The sequence below is a fragment of the Trichoderma asperellum genome, chromosome 5, assembly GCF_020647865.1.
Source record: "Trichoderma asperellum chromosome 5, complete sequence".
Lineage (NCBI taxonomy): Eukaryota > Fungi > Ascomycota > Sordariomycetes > Hypocreales > Hypocreaceae > Trichoderma > Trichoderma asperellum.
Window position 1 is genome coordinate 1,310,282 of NC_089419.1, and position 18,525 is coordinate 1,328,806.

Sequence of the window (18,525 nt, forward strand, 5' to 3'; positions counted from 1 at the left end):
GCAAGGTATCTACATGGGCGACGAGGACACAGCATGAATTTGCGTTGGTACCGAGGTAGTGCTGCATCTCGGGCATATCTGTACAATGCGCTGGCACACAGGCACACACCCGGCCTTCTCGATGCTCTTTATTACCCTCTAAACCTGCAGCGGAAGAACGGCTCGACCCAACCCGGTGCGGAGGTTTGTGCCAGATGGGACAAGAACGGCCGCAAAAAGCACTGGCTCAACCGTCTAGGCGAAGAGGAGGGAGAGGTGCTACAATGCAAGCCCCCGGTGGAGAAGGAGGCTGGATTCGGGCGTCTAGGTTGCGTGACAGCGTTCCTGGGTGAGCGTTGGCATAGACATGACATAGGTGGACGCCGTTGGCACCTCTTAACGCCTGCACGGCCTCTTGGCTTGGTTCGTTTCATGAGCCACCTTGGTTCGTCATGAGCCGCTCTGCAAAGGTGATCCGGGGTATGGTGATGTGATGTCAATGCGGATGACGGTGGCACGGTCCAGGCCTGAGGGTGGTGTTCAGTTCCAGAGCAACATGGCTGAAGGGGGACAGCGCCGCTAACTCAAACTTGATAACGCAGGTTCAAGCGCGAATGATGGGCAGCTAACGCGACGCCCAAAGAATTAGAACAGAAACAGCCCAGGCCATTTCACCATCGGCGGGAAAGCCAAGACTCGGCCAACTGTCATGATCCCAAAAACACCAGCTAGCCGGAAAGGTAAAGCATCGTGACCGTTGGGTGGGTGGATGCAGAAGACGACCGACACGCCATGTCTCGGCGTTTCAGCCTCTCTTCCCAAAGCCCATCCATCCATATTGCTGCAACGCCCAATCGCTTTTGATAACGTCCTGGCCACTGCCCACCTTTGAATCCTTCATGTTAAGGCTGACAAGTTGGTGTGGTGATATACGCATTGATTGCTAATGCTATTAGTACGCACTCACTGCCATATAAGCACCGCCGACCAGGCCTTCGGATTTCATTCGACTTGTGCTATTTCCAACAGTCCACGAGGCGCGCCACCAGCGTCACATTGAGGCTTGTAGCAAGCAAGCAAGCTTTTCATTGAGCACAGGCTGCTCGCTATTTCCTCCATGGCAGAGGGCTGATGTCAGCCCTTCGTTGGCAGGTTGACTTGTCACCTTTTCTTCCTTGGTCCTTTGTCCCAGTCCACGGGTCTCTCAGGGCGCCATGGGCAAATTGGCATTGTATGGTGTACGGCGATGATGCGCCACAGTGCGCGTGAGTCGCCACGTTCATATGATTCAGTCAACTTTTTTTTCTCTCCTCCTGTGGCTCCCTATTGGGTGAAAAACGAAACCACATTGACAAGAGCAAAAAAAAAAAAAGCGTATTAACTTTGCACTTTTTGTGCAAAGCCGAGGGAAGTAATTACAAAAGACCTTTCTAGACTTTATCATTTGGTGTTGTCCCACCAGGCAATTGGCCCACGCAAAGTGCTCCACAGATCAGACCCTGGGCTCGTTCAGGAGCTGATTTACCAACCTTGCAACGCTTTTTCGAATTGACGGGACTGCACTGTCTTAGTTTCTATGTTTCAGTAAGAATACGTAAATCACTTTGATTTGAATCCTTCAAATTCGACATTCCAATTATACCTGTAAAAGCCCAAACTGCCTCGACATCATAGCATAGATCAGATGCTTGCAAGGAACTAAGAATCTGTCAACGGTGGGGAAAAGAGATATCCGGACTTGGTAATCTACTCGAAAATGCCTCGGGAGCGATAAATGACAATTCAAAAACCCAATTTCCAAACTGGGGGCTCTAATAACAAAGACCGCCTAAAGGCTATGCTTTCAGTTTCTTCGAAAAACGCTCATCTACCAAGTCTTCACCCTTCTGGTAGTGGAATGCCGCTCAGCCGTACTTCACCCCGATAAGTCGGCATTCGATACTCCGTATATCACTCGTTTATACGGATAGTAATACCCCTCAATTCAAGCTTCCCCCTGCTTTAAACAGCTTATACTTGCATTTGTCTGCGAGGCCTCCATCTGATAATAAGTAAGTAAACATGCCACTCAGTATATATCATCAGTTCATGCTGCGGCTGCTTCATCATGAATTGCACGATCTTTCCGGCCCGTCTCTCCCCTTTTTGTGTTGATTGTAATGCGAACACCTTCCGTTCCTTCTTCTTCTTAACCTTCTATGATTGAACGCCATCCTTCTTAATCCCAACAACGACAAGATTCCGTGGGCTCTCGCCATAGTCAAACACCGTCTCCACCCATGCATCCTTGACAACGTCTTTATGCTCTTTTAGGAACGTCCACCGATCCGCCACGATGAGCGATTCCACTACCGCCGCGCTCAGCGCCATCAACGACCAAATGACGCAGACCTCCTTCTTGCGCGGCAAGTACTGGGCCTCGTACTTCTCAATCTCCTCGTCCGTGATGCCCGCCATCTTTTCATTCATCACTTCAGCATACTGCTTGTACTCGGTGCTCGTCGTCAGCTTCTCCACCGCTCCCCGCACGTAGGCCTTGAATGATGCGTAGCAGCTCTTGCGGAGCGACCCGATGACCACGGGGTTGGTGCTCATGTTGAAAGGGGTTGCCTCTCTATCCTTGTTGTCATCCTGGCCGTTGCTGTCGTGCCACACGCGGCTCACGACGCCGCGGTCTAGGAATATGCGTTGCAAGACAGCCCGGAAGAAGTGCCGGGTGAAGAAGCCGTCGCTCTCGACTCGAGTCCAGTTCTGTGGTGCTTGGCAGGCCATCATACGGGCTGTGATGTTGAGGCGGATGCCGCTCTCTTCATAGGACGAGAACTTTTGGCTCATGGGGAAACCCTGAGGATCTCTCTTTTCGGACTCGCGGACAATCCTTCCGTTGAGAGCTTGAAGGCTTGGTCGCAGATAAGCCTGCTTGTAGGTCGGGGGTCCTAGTTTCTCGGTCATCAGATTGTAGCAGCAGCCGACAATTGCAACGGCTCGTATGTCCGGATTCATGATGAGGGATCGAATTCCAAAGTGAGACAAGTTGCCGCAAGAGTGGATAGAGACGGCCATCAGATTGAGGTCCTTTCCAGACTCGCCCTCAACCTTTTTAGGTTCAATACTCTCTATGACCTCTGAGAGATCTCCACTATCAAGCCTTCCTGAGATGTATTGAACACCTCCTTTGCCTTCCTCAGCCACGTATTCGGCCTCTTGAATGTTCATTGGCTGGAATTCAAAATTGCCCGCCCCCTCGACCTCTTGCACAGCGGCTCGTATAGCGTCTTGGTTCTTCTGCTGCTCCGGAGTGAGAGTTTCCTGAGCTTTCACCCACATCTTCTTATTCCTCATCATCTTTGGTCGAATCGCCAGCTTAGACGTCAGATCATATACCTTGGCCGCCGTAACATTGTGATCTCTGCCTTCCACAGCCACAACATGCCTGTTGTAGGGCTCGCTGGCCAGTGCTCTGCCGAGATAATTCTGGCCGCTGCCAAAGTCAACAAAGTGGGATATCTCGGTCCCAGTGTGCTTTGAAATGTCTTCCGAGAGGGTGTCCACATAGTCTGCGAAATTGACAACTTCGTGGATCTTTTTGGGCTTCATCCCCACGGACACAGATCTTGGCAGAACAGGTAGCTTCTGCTGCCGCGGCGCAAATTCTCTCCTCAGAGAGAATCTCCTCAGCGCTCTGGCATAATCGATCAGACTCTCTGGCGGTTCCTGGCCCTCCTCAAAGCTAAGATTATCCAAATCGTCTCTCAGGAAGAGATCAAGCAGCTTCATCGTGTCGTAGGATAACAGAAATTTTTTCCATTCTTCTGGCAGGGCTGAGTGAAAAATGCCCGGATCTGAGGTGAAAAAATCGAGGATGTGGACGCCTCCGCAGAAAATCTGGAATATTTCTGTGTTCTGCACGAATTCCAAAAGAGCTTCGGTATACTCTTGCGGAGTAGAGAACTCCTCGCTGCATGGTAGCGGCCGGGAGGGTATCATGGTTGCGTTGGTATTTTCCTTCAGTAAGCAAAGCCTGCTTTACCCTGTATAAAACGGAGATAGATGCGGATAAGAAATTCCGCTGCGGTAGATTTAAAGAAAAGAAAAGAAAAGAGAAGAAAAGAAAAAAAGAGGTGCCTTGTATCTTCTATTGAGAATTCTATCGCTGCAACTCTATATGAACGGGATGAGTCGGGCACTGAAGAGTTTCTTAGCCTAAAATAAGAATTGGCTGAAGAAAAAATTGAAGTCGAAAATCGCTGGAATTTTTCCTTATTGGGACAGTTAGTCCAAGGGGCAAGTACTCAAATGATAGGAATACTAAGTAGGCATTTCCCAAGTCTTTTAGTTCCTCTTTAAAACAAACCGATTAACCGTCATAGTCATGATATGTTGCTTCTATTTCGGATACGATTAGGCCGCCAAAAATTCCCACGTAAATGCTGGCTGTTCGCTCATCTCATCTCATCTCATTCCTAGTACCATTTGTGGATGCTGTCCATTCGGTGTCCTCACCGGAACCGTCGCGGTACGTACCGCCTCACCTTGGGGCCACACCTTGTTTCGCCGTCGCAAGATTCCCTGCAACGTCATCCTTCATACCTCGACTTTACTAGATCTTCGCCCAACCTTCAGCTTGGAACTAACCAGGGAGCTAGCCTGTGATTTTCTCTGCTTTGCCTTTTATCTTCTCTGTTCATTTCTGCGCTTTATATACACCTCAATCGCTTTACGCTTTCATTGCAGCTCGGCGCATACTGAATCTGGAGCTCATGCATCTTGATCCACCATCCGCTACAGCAGGATGATGTCCTCAACGAACGAGGAGGACCCCTTCCTCCAAGTCCAACAGTGCGCCGATGCCCTCATATATCAATTCCTTTACATTTTCTAACAGCACCACCCATCACAGAGATGTCCTCAGCCAAATTTCGTCCATCCGGCCGCTCTTCGCCTCATACCTTCGCATCCGCTCCCTCGCCTCATCACATACCTCTCCAGAACTGACATCTGCGCGCACCGAGCTCGAAACCGCGCTCTCTTCCCTGGCAGAAGATCTCGCCGACCTCGTGGCCTCTGTCCAAGCCATCGAATCCAACCCCTCCCAGTTCGGCATCTCCGACCATGAGGCCTCTCGCCGGAAACGTCTCGTCCAGGAAGTCGGCGCCGAGATCCAGGACATGCGCGAGGAGCTCAACAAGAACATCGCCAGGACAGGTGGTGGCGGCAGCGACTTGCCGGACCCGAGCTCCTTTGCGATCGGCGACGGCGACGGCGACGGCGACGCGTACACTGAGTTTGAGCAGCAGCAGCAGGTGGAGATTATGCAGGAGCAAGATAGACATCTTGATGGCGTGTTTCATACTGTTGGAAACCTGCGTCGCCAGGCAGATGATATGGGGCGAGAACTAGAAGAGCAAAACGAGATGCTGGAAGTGGTAGACGACCTGGCGGACCGGGTAGGCAACCGGCTGCAGACTGGCATGGCCAAGCTGCAGTATGTGATGCGCAAGAACGAAGATCGGCTGAGCAGCTGTTGTATCGGCGTTTTGATATTCGTTTTGATACTGTTGCTCGTTCTTTTGTTGATCCTGTGATAGAGAGAGGGGAGAAAGGTTGGCTTCTTTGTTTCACTGTTTCATGCCTGGGAACTTATCTTCATGGAGAGAGGTAAAAAAAATGGAAGAGAGCTCTTATAATGGGCGAATGAATATTGGGGTTAGGAGTTTTTCTGGGGCAATGGCTTCATGCCGATCTATCATGGTCGATACATTCAATGTCCTTCCACGTCTATTTTTTTTTTTCTATACATTTATAACGATAGGATGATGCAACATAGAGCGAGAATAATGGGTATTTATTCTTTCATTATCCCATAGCTTGAAATGGATATTTCCAACGTGCAGAGAACGTCTCCTATTTAACTCGAGCAGGTGGCCTTAAGGGTCCGTCGTAGATAGTTTATATGAATGTATATATAATAAGCATAACACATGCTCCGGCATGTCAATTTCCCTCCCAAACGCCGGTGCCTCAATGTATTGAAAAACATACATTAGATCTTCCTTCTCTTAATCCCTAAAAAATGTGTTGTTATACGAAAGGAGAAAAAGTTAAAAAAAAATAAAAATAAAATAAAATAAAATAAAACGGAAATAACGTGATTCCTTCAGCTTAGAACAAGTCCTTCGGTGCGAAGTAGCTCCACCATAGCTCGTAATGACTGTGCTGCGGAAGCGTTCGCAGGCGCTCTCTTTGGAAAGTCGATTAGAGCGAGGCGCAACGCGGCAATGGCCGCATTTCCGTAGAAATTCAAAAACCGCTGCTCGTGCCCTTCAATCATCGCTCTTAAAACCACATACTGTGTATTCGAAGTCTCATTCGGAGGGGAGTTGACAATGCCAGCCAGTGCCTTCCAGTAGTTGACCGGTGGATATGGATTTGCTTTAGCCGTCTTGCTAAAGTCGCGAAGAGAGATCGAAGCGAAGCCAGCTCCCAGACCAGTCATTCTGTCGTTGTGAGTCTGCTCGGTGACATACCCAGGGCCATCTTTTTTCCATCCTATGGCTAGTCTACCCCTTTCAGTCTTGTCACTTCCCCTCAAGCCAAACAAGACCGGACAAACAACTCGGAACTTGGCCATGAGGATGTCAATTAGTGATTCGCCGCGCCATAAAAAGTCTTTCTGAGAAAATATATGGGCGGTGAAAACGCCGATTGGATCTGCAGCCTTTGGGTTGGCACTGCACTCGTTGATGAATTGGTTTATGATGCCCTTAGCGCAAATGTTTAAGAGGTAGATGAAGAGAGAAGGTAGCGTGTTGTCGTTATTTAAGGCGCCTTCGACTGGCTGCCTTTGCCCTACGATGAACCGGCTTACTTCAATGGGAGCGCTGGGTACTCTGCCCTCCAGAGATTCCTTTAGTGCCGTTGTGATTTTTTGAATCTGTCATGCATGTCAGGACCAAAAGCGCGTTTAAAGAAACACGATGTGTGCAAAGACTTACGGGTTGCGCGTTGGCACCTTTGCCAGCGGTAAGCTGTCCAATAGAGACTCGGATCTCTCTTCGATAGGTTCCCATCTTGCCCTTGAGAGGTGACCCAGGCACCTTCGCTTCAGCCTGCAGGACCTGCCGCAGCCTCTTCAGTTCCTTGTGAATTTCGACATATCGCTCTGCCAAGGCATTTTTTTGTGCTGATAGAGAACCAGCCGCTGGAGCCTGGACCGCCGGAGCCTGGACCGCCGGTGATGCCCGTGCAGGTGGTGGCAAGCGACTCTCGAGTTTTGGCGCGCTACCTACTTGAGCGGTAGGTGCAAAGGCATTATTCGTGGCTGATTTATTCTGCCCTCCCAAAAACCCATTCACTTGAGGAGCAGCTACATTTGCCGCCGGTTGTTGTTTGATTTCGGAAATTGGTTGTTTGGCAGGCTCTTGGGGCTTCGGAGGCTCTGGCTGAGGAGCTGGTGTTGGCTCTACCTTTTTGGGAGGCGCTGGCACAGGTTCGGGAGGAAGTTTCGGCACCGTCTTGGCCTTGAGTTCTCGAAGCCTCCGCTCTTCTTCAACTATGGCCGCCTCCGCTCTGAGTCTCTCCTGCTCCTTGCGCTCTAACTCTAGAATCCGCTGATGTTCTTCTCGAAGCTCATGGAGCTCATAAACCCGGATGGCCGCTTCTCGTACGCGCTTGTGCTCCGCCTGAGCGGCGGCGAGAGCACTCTGATGGTTCAGCTCATTATTCCGACCATCATAAAGAAAGTTGGATAGTAGGCCGCTCTCAGGATTCGACAGAAATTGGCTCCTCCTCCTCGGAGGGGGAGAATTGGTCATGTTCTCGTGGAGAATGGCGAGATTAGAGATCGTTTAAGGCGATGGCATTTGCTGTTATTGGTTCGTGAAAATATCGACCTAGAATGATGGGGAAAATAAGAAAAGAAAGAGTAAAGGCAACAGTCCAATCGCTCTTTATGGGGAATTCTACAGCCCGCAAAGAAGAAATCACACGATCATCAGATGCAGAAGGATGGTTGTCGAACAAATCGTTGTTTTGATATCGTCCAAGATTTAAGCCCTGTAGCTTTCTTGCCTTTCCACTAGAGGCGACAAGGGACTGGCAAGGTACGTACCCAGCCACTGCTCACACGTTAGTCAGGCGAAGAGCAGATGACGCGCCGGGACTCGCTGAAACGTAATCCCGACGATTACCGCACACGCTATGTGCGCTACTCCGAATGTAGACTTGGAGCTCACCGAGCAGAAGCCAAGAGAGGTCTTTAGACTAGGGTGGCAAGGGCCGGGATCTACGATTGACGCTCGTCTCATTTCGTCTAGGACGCATTCGCGAAGCATGGATGCTCTCGCTGGCCTTCTCCAGACATCCAAAACAGATTGTGCTAGCAAAGTACCCTGTGATACCATGCCCTGCGCTGGTTTGTTCATGATAGTGTCATGTCTTGTCTTGTCGTTCCCATAACCACGTGGCCCTATCACATTCGACTCCCTTCTATTGTGGTGTATACTACGGGGTACTGCTTTGGACGATTCGATGACAGAGTACTAACCTATTCCTCGTACTACTGCTAATAAAAAGGTAGTACAAGCTATTATGGGGATAACTTGTCTTAGTTTCCGGTGGGAAAAAAAGGGCCTGGTGCTCGACATCTTGTTTTTTCTAGCCCCGGCAACAGGAAAAGGGCGCGCTAGATGCCGTTTTGTCTTCGCATACATGACGGAAAAGACAAATGGAGAACCTTGGTTTCTAACACGTCGCGGCGTCTTTTGTGCGTGCCCAATAGGAACCCAACTGGAAGCCCTGCGCTCAGAATCCGTTGATAGAAGGCCTGGGATCTGTATGCCTCTCGATTTGGTCAATTGACCCCTGTATTTGTGGCGGCAGGGTTGAATATGCAGAGCGCACTTGTAACATTCGGCCAGTTGATCCATGCTACCCCATACTCTCTGTCTGTCTGCCTGTTGCCCATGTTGAGATAGCACGATAATACGAAGCACATACTGCCGCTGCGAAATAGGTTGTGTTTGCCAAAGAGAGCAGCGGCATTGAGAACAACCTCGTTGTGAGCTCGATGGGAGCTAGCGAATGCCATTTACGAACTACACACGCCAGTTCTATAAATACATGGAAACTGACACAGTTCAACGGGCGTTGAATGCGTACAAGTGAGCAATGCCCTAACTAAGGCGGCCGTGATAGGGTCTGGGTGGACACAATGTCATTAGAATTTGGGGCTCGTATTAATGAGGGTGGGCAAGAGAGCAGTAGCTTCAGGGGCGGGTAGCAAAGTTGATAGCTAGGTATGCTCCATACGAAGCACTTGGTGCATCCATCTGGCGATAAGGCTCATACTGCGAGCAGGCAGCTGGACATGAGGTGGAAAAAGCCCACTGATGGCGATGGTGCTCGAGGGCATTCCATTTAGAACTCGCTATTTGAGCATTGAAACAGTCAGAAGGCTAATCAAAACACCGAGAGCATACCGTTGATCATGATCTCTGTTGTTTTTCCGCGGTGTCGTGTGACGCCGTGATGGGTTAGAATAGCGGGACACGGAGCGCTACGGCTGCGGCGCCAACAGCCCCAAGCAGGGGGTCGAGAATGAGTTGTGATGGGCGCGAAACGAGGGCGGATGCCGTTGTTTTGATATCAGCCCTGGGCCAGCATCCGCTCGGCTATGAGAGAATTGGAAGCCCATTGTCGAGCGGTCTCGTATCCGCACAAGGTGTAGTCCATAGGTACAGCACGGTAAGATGTCGCAAGGCAAGGCGTATGCATCACATTATTTGTCGAGTCTAGGCGGGTTACCGAACCCTGTCTTGACGTTTTGGGGCTTGCGATGCTTGCCCGGCAGCTCAGCGAGAGGCCATTGAGTGCGCCGGATGGATGCCGCGAGGCAATTGCAGCAGAGAATGACGATTCCGTCGCAAGTTTCCTCAGTCCTGAGCCGGCATTGTATTTCAGACTGCATTGCATTACATTCCATTGTATCCCCACCCGTCGTCCCTCTCAGCCGCCTCAGCTGCAGTAGCATCAATTGATCAATCAAGATCAAGATCAAGGGTGGTTTTACAGCGCATGTCATGTCATCCAGTGCGTGTGGCTACAGAATTAAAGCACTGAATGGCCGCCACCACCTGCTGTAGCTCACGCCTTCTGTGGAGGTCTCGCCGTAGCGGTCGCAGCCGCGCTGCCCAGCCCCAGCCCAGGTGGCGTGCGCCAAACGCCTAGTGGTCAAGAGCGTCACTGCACCCCCATATTTTCGCCCCCCGGCCTTGGAGCTCCAGGTCCAGCGTCCCCCAAAGCATCTGCTGGTAGCAGCATCCCTCTCTCCATCCTCCTCCCTCACAGCCTCTCGCAAGGAGCTGGACTTCCCATCTTCATCCCATCCATCCTCACCTTCTCTTCTCATTTCCCATCTGCTTTGCACTGTCTGCCCGACTCCTTCCTTTCCAACGCTCCTTGGCTCTGCCGAGCTCGCTTGAATCCCCTGCATCGACCCTCCTTTGGCAAAATCTGTCCTTGTCCACGGGGGCCTGCCACTGTCTCTAAGAGCCGAACTTTGACCACGAAAACGAGGATCACAACAACAACAACCGCACTTCGCACGGCAATCCCATCGCCAAACCCTCCCCCAGCATCACTCACCAGTAGCCCGCACCCGACGTGCACCTTTCCGCTGCCGTTTGCCTGCCCGCCATGGAGCAGCAGCAGCAGCAGCCGCAGCAACAAGCTGCCCAGCAGCATCCCGCCGGCGGCGTTCATGGGCCGGCTGGTCGCAGGCTGCACATTGCGCACCGAAGGAGCCCATCTGAGCTGACGCCGCTCATGAGCATGTTTGCCAATCCAGGAAGTAAGCCGCCGCTGTTTTCTTTTCCCTTGTTTTCTTGATGCTTGGCCCGCCGTCGTAGCTGTTTTGCCCGCTGCCCTTGTCGCCGTATTTCGAGGCGGCGCGGGGCAACGCGGTTGCTGATCCGCGACCCCTTGCATCCGCAACATGGCAAAAACCTTCATCGAATCTGTGACCCTTGAGTGCTAATGCGTGCGTGCCCACAGTGGAACAACTTGCAATTCAGCAACAGATTGAGCTCCTGCAGCAACAGCAGCAGCAAATCCAAGCCACCCACCAGCAGTATGTCAACATGGGCATGATGCCTCCGGGCCAATCCATCGGCCCCGGCGGTCCATTCAATCCTTTGCAGCCCATGGGCAATGCCTTTCAGTTCCCTAATCAGATTCCTCAACAAAATGTTTCGCTGGGCCCTCCATCCCAGCCACTCTCACATCGCCGTAATCAGTCGGCTCTGCCCAACATGGGCATGGGTCCGCCGCCCGCGCCATCCTCAGGAGCTTCCGGATCAGCTTTTGGAAACTTCGAGGCTCCGGGAGCCCAAGGGCGTGAGAACGCTGGTTCCCGAGGCGGCCGCGGAGGCGGTGCCGGCGGCGGCCATCAACGACGACACTCTTTGGCCTTGGCTGACGCCAAGAAGGCTGCTGAACTTGCACAGCAGAAGCGAACAACCTCTGGATTCCAGTTCCCCGCCGCTGGCGCTCCGGCATCTGATAAGCCAGAGGACGAGAACAGACCTAGTTCCCAGTCCACCCTCGATGTTCCCGTCACTCAAGGATCTACACGTGGAGGCCGCGGTGGACATGGCCGTAGCCAGAGCATGGCTGTCAACGGCCGCGGAGGGGGCCTACGCAGCAGTGCCTTCAACACCAACCCCTCCGAAGGTGGCAACGACTTCCAACGCCGAGGCGGCCACGCTCGTACAAACTCCAGAAACTATGAGGGCAACTGGCGTACCCAAGGCCAGAGCCAGGACCAGTCCGGCAACATTGCCCAAAACCAGGGCTTCCAGCCTGGCCACCGGTCCCGTGGTTCTGTCAACCAGTCCATGTCTGGAATTGGAGGCTTTCAGTACAACCCTAGCCAAGCTCCGGTCCTTCCGCTTGGTGGACAGATGATGATGCCTCAGATGTACGGCCAACAACTCAACCCCATGCAACTTGGTCAGCTGCAGGCCTTGCAAGCTGCGCAGATGAATAGCCAGCAGTTCCCGGGTCTTCAAGCTTCGCAGCATGCCGGACAGCTGGGCGGCCAGCAACAGCAACAGCAGCGAAAGACTCTTTTTACTCCTTACCTCCCTCAGGCTACTCTTCCTGCCCTTCTTGGAGATGGCCAGCTCGTTTCTGGTATCCTACGAGTCAACAAAAAGAACCGCAGCGATGCTTACGTCACTACCCTTGATGGCCTTTTGGATGCCGACATCTTTATTTGTGGTAGCAAGGACCGCAACCGTGCCCTCGAGGGCGACTTGGTGGCTATCGAGCTCCTCGACGTCGACGAAGTTTGGGGCCAAAAACGAGAAAAGGAAGAGAAGAAGAAGCGAAAGGACATCACTGACACTCGCTCTGGCTCCACTAACCAGGGCAGCCAATCCACTGGACAAAACGACGAAAGCAATCTCCCCGAGGGAGGAATCCGCCGTCGTGGTAGTCTTCGCCAGCGACCCACGCAGAAGAAGAACGACGACGTTGAAGTCGAAGGCCAGAGCCTTCTCCTCGTTGAAGAAGAGGAAATCAATGATGAGCAGAAGCCATTATATGCCGGACATGTCGTCGCTGTCATTGAGCGTGTTGCTGGACAAATGTTTTCGGGCACCCTTGGCCTGCTCCGACCTAGCAGCCAGGCTACCAAGGAGAAACAAGAGGCTGAGAGAGCGGCTCGCGAAGGCGGCAACTCTCGTTCAAATGATAGCCGCCAGCAGGACAAGCCCAAGATTGTCTGGTTCAAGCCTACTGATAAGCGAGTTCCCCTGATTGCTATCCCCACGGAGCAGGCTCCTCGTGACTTCGTTGAGAAGCACCAAGACTATGCTGATCGTATTTTTGTTGCGTGCATCAAGAGATGGCCCATTACTTCTCTCCACCCCTTCGGAACACTGGTGGAGCAGCTGGGACGCATGGGCGAACTTAAGGTGGAGACCGATGCTCTGCTGCGCGACAACAACTTCTCCTCTGACGAATTCTCGGATGCGGTTTTGCGCAGTATCGGTCTTCAAGATTGGTCCCTTGCGCAGGAGGACGAAGCGGCCATTGCCGCACGCCGTGACTACCGTGACGAAAAAGTTTTCACTATTGACTACAATGGTGGTGCTGAGCTCGGAAATGCTGTGCATGTCACTTCCCGCCCTGATGGCAAGATTGATATCGGTATTCACATCCCTGATGTCGCTCACTTTGTCAAGCCCAACTCTCTCGCTGATCGCGAGGCAAAGAAGCGAGGCACTGCTGTCCATCTAATCAACCGCTTCTGCCCCTTGCTGCCACCAAAATTGTCCGGCGAACTCTGCTCTCTCGAGCCTGGTGAGGAACGCCTCACCATTAGTGTCGTGTTCACCGTGAACCCGGTCAATGGTGCCGTAGCCGAAGGCGATAGCTGGGTGGGCAAGAGTATCATCAAGTCCGCCGGCAAAGTATCGTTGAGCGATATGGACAAGGCCTTGACCGACGCTGCTACTTTTGATAACGCGACTGTTCCAGTCAACACCATTCAGATTTTGCAAGCTGTAGCTCAAAAGTTCCGGGAAGCCCGCCTTGGTGCTGGCAGCGAGCCCATCGCCCCCCTACGTTTACTGCAGCAGCTGGATGATGAGAACAACCAAGTGCAACACAACATTTTTGACTCTACTGAAGCTCTGGAGCTTGTCGAGGAGCTCATGCATAAGGCTAACAGCTATGTGGCCCAGCGCCTGGTAGAGGGTCTGCCCGACAAGGCCTTGCTCCGTCGCCAGGCTGCCCCCAACTCACGACGCCTGCAGACGTTTGTCGAGCGCATGACAGCCCTGGGTTATGACATCGATGCTTCTGGAAGCGGGGCGCTCCAAAACAGCCTCTTCAAGGTTGATGATGCTGACTTGCGCAAGGGTATGGAGACCGTTCTCCTCAAGTCAATGCAGCGAGCCAAGTACTTCATCTCTGGCAAGACTGCCAAGGTTGTGTGGCCTCACTATACCCTTAACCTTCCCCTCTACACTCATTTTACAAACCCTACTCGCCGTTATGCAGACATCATTGTTCACCGACAGCTGGAGGCTGTTCTTTCTGAGGGCAAGATTGAGTTTTCAGATGATATGGAGAATCTTGTCAAGACTGTAGAGGCTTGCAACACCAAGAAGGACTCGGCTCAGAACGCACAAGAGCAGAGTATCCACATCGAGTCATGCCGTACTATGGATAAGAAGCGCCAAGAGGTTAATGGTGACCTTATTGCTGAGGGTATCGTCCTCTGCGTGTACGAGTCGGCTTTCGACGTGTTGATTCCCGAGTGGGGCTTTGAGAAGCGAGTCCACTGTGACCAGCTGCCCCTGAAGAAGGCAGAGTTCAGAAAGGAAAAGCGCGTTTTGGAGCTTTACTGGGAGAAGGGTGTCCCCAGCTCTGCCTATGTGCCTGAGGATGAACGGCCCAAGGCTGCGGCATCCATGAGGATGTCAAATGCGCTAGCTGCTGCCCGACAGGCAGAGGAGGCCGAGCGAGTGAAGAAGGAGAGGGAAGAAGCCACACGAAAGCAGACTGATACTGGAACAATCTCTACGGACGATGTCGACGCTCTGTTTGATGATGATGAGGACGATGACAACACCTCAGACGTGACTGAGGCTATGGCAGGAGCATCACTTGCTGAGCGACCTACTCAGAGCGTACCTGGATCACCAGCACGATCGGCATCCAATGCTGGAGCTCTGCACCGCACTCGATCTGACTCCAAGGTTCCTGTTACAGAGGCGGTAGAAACCCGACTGACGAACAAAGAGAAGTATCTCAAGCTGTTTACGCTACGGGAGGAGGGTGGCGATTACATCCAAGACGTGACGGAGATGACCCGTGTGCCAATCATTTTGAAGACGGATCTTACCAAGAGCCCACCGTGAGTACCTCTCTTTACAACCACTATCATTCAAGGTGCCAGTTTTGCTAACATGCGATTACTAATAGATGCCTGACCATCCGGTCTCTGAACCCATACGCCTTGTAAGAGGGGGTTTTACTTTGGAAGGGGATTGAAGATAACAGAGAGAAAGAGAGAGAGAGAGAGAGAACAAGCAGTTGGCAGATTGATGTAATCGGTGATGGTTATAAGGCAGTTGGTCGAGTATAGTTGCTTGTTATAGCAGTGATGTGTGGTGTATATTTATTTATTATCTGGCACACGGTAAAGCGAATCGGCAAGAAATACCTACGCCGGCGGCCACGTAATGGTTATTAAGGCGACGCATCTCATGTAATGGCAAAAGCATTGATATAATGAAGGAGACTTGCGCAGGAGACGGAGCAGAATGAGATATGATTGATATGTACTGTTAGCCAAAAGGGCGAGTGAAGATATGACGAGCATTGCTAACGCGCGCTCTTGGCCACTTTTGTACATGTATGAATATGTGAATGTGATGACTGATGGACACATGTGTCAACTCGTGACTAGATCCTGATAGATTGCCCGGCTGATGGGATTCCGAGACAGTTGAAACATTTCTCGAGAAACATCCATGCTCTACCGGGTTGGAAACGGCTGTAGTTATGGGGAGGGCTGGTGGTGGAGCTGCCAAGGGAAGGCTATCTTGCGTGTCAACTTGGTGACACACAAGCAAGGCCTCTGTGATTGGTGACATGGTCAAGTTATTGGCGCCAAGATTCTGGCGCCGTCCATGGGAAAACGGTCGTTGCTAAGAAGAGTGCTGGTTGCATAGCATATTATACGCTCACCTAAACATTCTCCGGTTTCCGCACCTTCTCTGTGCAAACTCACCACGCCAACTCACGTGCCAGATGCCTGCGGCCATGCGAGTAATGCTGGAGAAATGAAACTACCTACCTACCTTAGCTATGATCAGATTGTGATGTCCCAGCATCAACAAACGCTGAAAAGAGTCACGATAACGAAGCTTGCGCCTGGTGTGGGCGCTTTTGCATGCACCTACATGGTGCGACATGAGCTCTCTCCCCGTTGTGATGACGCACGCGCTAACGTTCATACAAGGCGCGCACATACCAGTCCGTCCTCCGCTCAACGAAATACGGAGCAAACTTGCCCAGCAAAATAGGGAAATGAAAAAGAAGGAAATAATTAAAGTTAAAAGCCAGCCTGGTCGCATCTGGCCCCTCTTCTGGCGGAAGAGATTGCCTCCGGGCCACTGATTTTGCGCATGTATCAGCTTTGTTTCGGACTATGGACTGGGCGCTGCTCGAAGCGAGCTAAATGAACCAGGGCCCTGCTGGAATAGGCTGGGAGTAGCTGGGAGTAGCCGGGGAGGGCTTCGCTTGTGAGAGGTTCCGGACTCGTTCTTGACGTCTAGGGGCAGAGCTTGAGGCTCGGATCCGTCCTTTTGGGGGGTTTTCAGAGAAACTGAGGCCCAGAAACGGATCCCCATGGAGCCGCCATGGCGGTTTGTCCCACGTTCCGGTGGCCCCTTGGACTTATTATCTATCCTCACTTACACCCGACTAGGCAATTGGCTGGCGACCTCCAAAAGATTATCGACCAGCTGGATCTGGATATAAGTCTGTTGCTGCGCTCTTTGGACGTTTGTCTTCTCTCTTTTTTTTCTTTTGATCTTCATCGTTTCGCTCCGATCCGTCTCTCCTTCTTTTTCTTTTATCTTACTTGGGTTGTCAAAAAGCGCTGGCCTGCTTTTGCTGGTATACCCTTCGTTAATCTTCTATTCTACTCTCTTGACTCGATCTTTCATTTACTTTCCTTACTTTCATTCTTACCGCATAACTGCACGGCTGGACCATACTTGACGAGTAATCCCCCTGTCGAGACCGAATAAAAAAAAACGAAAGAGACGCAAAAGAATAAATTCGACGAGAAAATATTATCAAGATGCCTTCCCTCAGAACTGCTGCAATCTCTCTGCTGGCTGCTACTGCCGCCGCCCTCCCCTCGATGCCTAGGTTTACTACCCGGCAATTACAGTATCATGATGTTGCCAAGAGGCAAAATGCTGCTGCCCAGGCTCTTGGTCTCAATGACTTTGATATTCTGCAATTGTAAGTTTAAACACTCGTATTGAGATATCTAAACTGAAACATCATTCCTAACACTTTTTAACAGCGCCTTGACCTTGGAGAATCTCGAAAATGCTTTCTATCAACAGGGCTTCGCCAAATTCCCTGCCTCTGATTTTACTGCTCTCGGTCTCAGCGACGCTCAAATCAAGGATCTGACGCAGATTGGCTTCACCGAGTCTGAGCACGTTATTGTTCTCCAGTCCGCGCTCGCGCAGAACGACATCCAGCCCGTCGCGCCTTGCACTTACAACTTTGGCTTCACTGATGCCGCCGGCATGGTCGCAACTGCCGCCATTCTTGAGAACGTCGGTATCTCGGCCTACCTTGGAGCTGCCCCCTTGCTGGCATCCCCGGCTATTCTTGGTGTTGCTGGCTCGATTCTCACCATCGAGGCTCGTCACCAGAGTTCCATTCGCGTCTTTAGCAAGCAGGAGGCCGTGCCTCAAGGCTTTGATGCCCCCCTCGGCCCCAAGGCAGTCTTTTCTCTCGCTGCCCCATTCATCGCATCTTGCCCAAGTGGCTCTAACCTCAAACTCACTGCCTTCCCTACTCTCAGCTTGGCGAGCCCCACCGATCCTACGACTGTCAACTCGGTTCTGAAGCTCCAATCTTCTGCTTCTTCCAGCGGCAAGTTTTGCGCCTTTACCTCTGGTGGCGTCGTTCCTGGCGGTACTATGTTTACTCCCTTTACCGAAGCCGACGGCTGCAAGGTCCCCGAGGGAGTTGCCGGCATCACATATCTCTCGCTGTCCAGCTCGGCTCCTTTGACAGGTGCCCTGACAGACGATATTACCGTTGCCGGTCCAATTGCCATTACGGTGTCATAGGGGCGACAGGACAGAACGTCCTAGTCTCTAGGGGAAAACTTAGGAAAAAGAATTTCGAGTCAATTTTATTTAATATATCCAATATTTTACTTTTCTCTTCATTTCATCTTTTCCCATTTAGCATGTCACTGATAATACCGGCCAGGCAAGTGTGGACATACATATATGTGCACAATAGAAAAAAAAAAATAATAAAAAAATATATTGATACCCAGGCCTTAATGCGCGACATATTCGACTTCTTTTCTGCATCTTTTCAACTTAGTTGTATTCTGCATTTGTTCCTCTAAAGACAATTACTAGGTATATAGATCGATATTGTAAACTTCATCTCAAACTCCCTTTAGCAGCTGCCTACCCCAAGTCTTTCACACAGATCTCATCTCACATGTCATCTCAGGAGCAGGGGTCTCTCGGATGGGCTTGAGATGAAACATCCGTGGCAACGCACGCGGCAGCGCCTCCATAATACCCAACATGACACCCCCTGCTCCACAGCTACAGTAAGAGGGCTTGTCTGCCACAGCGAGCCAATAACCAGCCAAACTTGTGTGTATGCTTTTTTCGCTATTGGTCTTCATAAATTACTTTCTTTGAATCTCAGGGCCACCAAGTCACCACTGTAGTATATGCTTGCATCCTACAATGC

At 51.4% G+C, this 18,525-nt stretch overlaps 5 protein-coding genes across 5 annotated transcripts; 3 read left to right on the top strand and 2 right to left on the bottom strand.

The window, feature by feature from the left end:
- Positions 1-1,536: 1,536 nt before the first annotated feature.
- On the bottom strand, positions 1,537-4,164 carry TrAFT101_008591 (uncharacterized protein). The gene has a single exon (XM_066128382.1). It carries the CDS (start codon positions 3,964-3,966, stop codon positions 2,176-2,178), a length of 1,791 nt encoding a protein of 596 aa, XP_065984500.1. The 5' UTR covers positions 3,967-4,164; the 3' UTR covers positions 1,537-2,175.
- A 400-nt stretch (positions 4,165-4,564) lies between these two features.
- Positions 4,565-5,872, top strand: TrAFT101_008592 (uncharacterized protein). Its single transcript, XM_024909685.2, has 2 exons — positions 4,565-4,818; positions 4,880-5,872. Exons 1-2 carry the CDS (start codon positions 4,772-4,774, stop codon positions 5,562-5,564), a joined length of 732 nt encoding a protein of 243 aa, XP_024761996.2. The 5' UTR covers positions 4,565-4,771; the 3' UTR covers positions 5,565-5,872.
- TrAFT101_008593 (uncharacterized protein) lies at positions 5,808-8,088 on the bottom strand. Its single transcript, XM_024906598.2, has 2 exons — positions 6,975-8,088; positions 5,808-6,913 (listed from the first exon to the last, which is right to left on the bottom strand). The coding sequence occupies exons 1-2, from the start codon at positions 7,791-7,793 to the stop codon at positions 6,137-6,139; spliced, it is 1,596 nt and encodes a 531-aa protein (XP_024761995.1). The 5' UTR covers positions 7,794-8,088; the 3' UTR covers positions 5,808-6,136.
- Positions 8,089-10,291: 2,203 nt separating this feature from the next.
- Positions 10,292-15,437, top strand: TrAFT101_008594 (uncharacterized protein). Its single transcript, XM_024899755.2, has 3 exons — positions 10,292-10,828; positions 11,032-14,905; positions 14,974-15,437. Exons 1-3 carry the CDS (start codon positions 10,675-10,677, stop codon positions 15,011-15,013), a joined length of 4,068 nt encoding a protein of 1,355 aa, XP_024761993.2. The 5' UTR covers positions 10,292-10,674; the 3' UTR covers positions 15,014-15,437.
- Positions 15,438-15,772: 335 nt separating this feature from the next.
- On the top strand, positions 15,773-18,218 carry TrAFT101_008595 (uncharacterized protein). Its single transcript, XM_024899893.2, has 4 exons — positions 15,773-15,959; positions 16,016-16,421; positions 16,484-17,028; positions 17,093-18,218. Exons 3-4 carry the CDS (start codon positions 16,862-16,864, stop codon positions 17,874-17,876), a joined length of 951 nt encoding a protein of 316 aa, XP_024761991.1. The 5' UTR covers positions 15,773-15,959; positions 16,016-16,421; positions 16,484-16,861; the 3' UTR covers positions 17,877-18,218.
- The last annotated feature ends 307 nt before the right edge of the window (positions 18,219-18,525 follow it).

Bases quoted from the DNA above. Each gene is read 5' to 3' on its own strand.
- TrAFT101_008591 (XM_066128382.1), bottom strand. From the start codon at position 3,966: ATGATACCCTCCCGGCCGCTACCATGCAGCGAGGAGTTCTCTACTCCG.
- TrAFT101_008592 (XM_024909685.2), top strand. From the start codon at position 4,772: ATGATGTCCTCAACGAACGAGGAGGACCCCTTCCTCCAAGTCCAACA. The intron at 4,819-4,879 runs GTGCGCCGATGC...CACCCATCACAG, and splicing joins CCCTTCCTCCAAGTCCAACA to AGATGTCCTCAGCCAAATTT.
- TrAFT101_008593 (XM_024906598.2), bottom strand. From the start codon at position 7,793: ATGACCAATTCTCCCCCTCCGAGGAGGAGGAGCCAATTTCTGTCGAAT. The intron at 6,914-6,974 runs GTAAGTCTTTGC...CATGCATGACAG, and splicing joins AAGGTGCCAACGCGCAACCC to ATTCAAAAAATCACAACGGC.
- TrAFT101_008594 (XM_024899755.2), top strand. From the start codon at position 10,675: ATGGAGCAGCAGCAGCAGCAGCCGCAGCAACAAGCTGCCCAGCAGCAT. The intron at 10,829-11,031 runs GTAAGCCGCCGC...GCGTGCCCACAG, and splicing joins CATGTTTGCCAATCCAGGAA to TGGAACAACTTGCAATTCAG. The intron at 14,906-14,973 runs GTGAGTACCTCT...GATTACTAATAG, and splicing joins GATCTTACCAAGAGCCCACC to ATGCCTGACCATCCGGTCTC.
- TrAFT101_008595 (XM_024899893.2), top strand. From the start codon at position 16,862: ATGCCTTCCCTCAGAACTGCTGCAATCTCTCTGCTGGCTGCTACTGCC. The intron at 17,029-17,092 runs GTAAGTTTAAAC...ACTTTTTAACAG, and splicing joins GACTTTGATATTCTGCAATT to CGCCTTGACCTTGGAGAATC.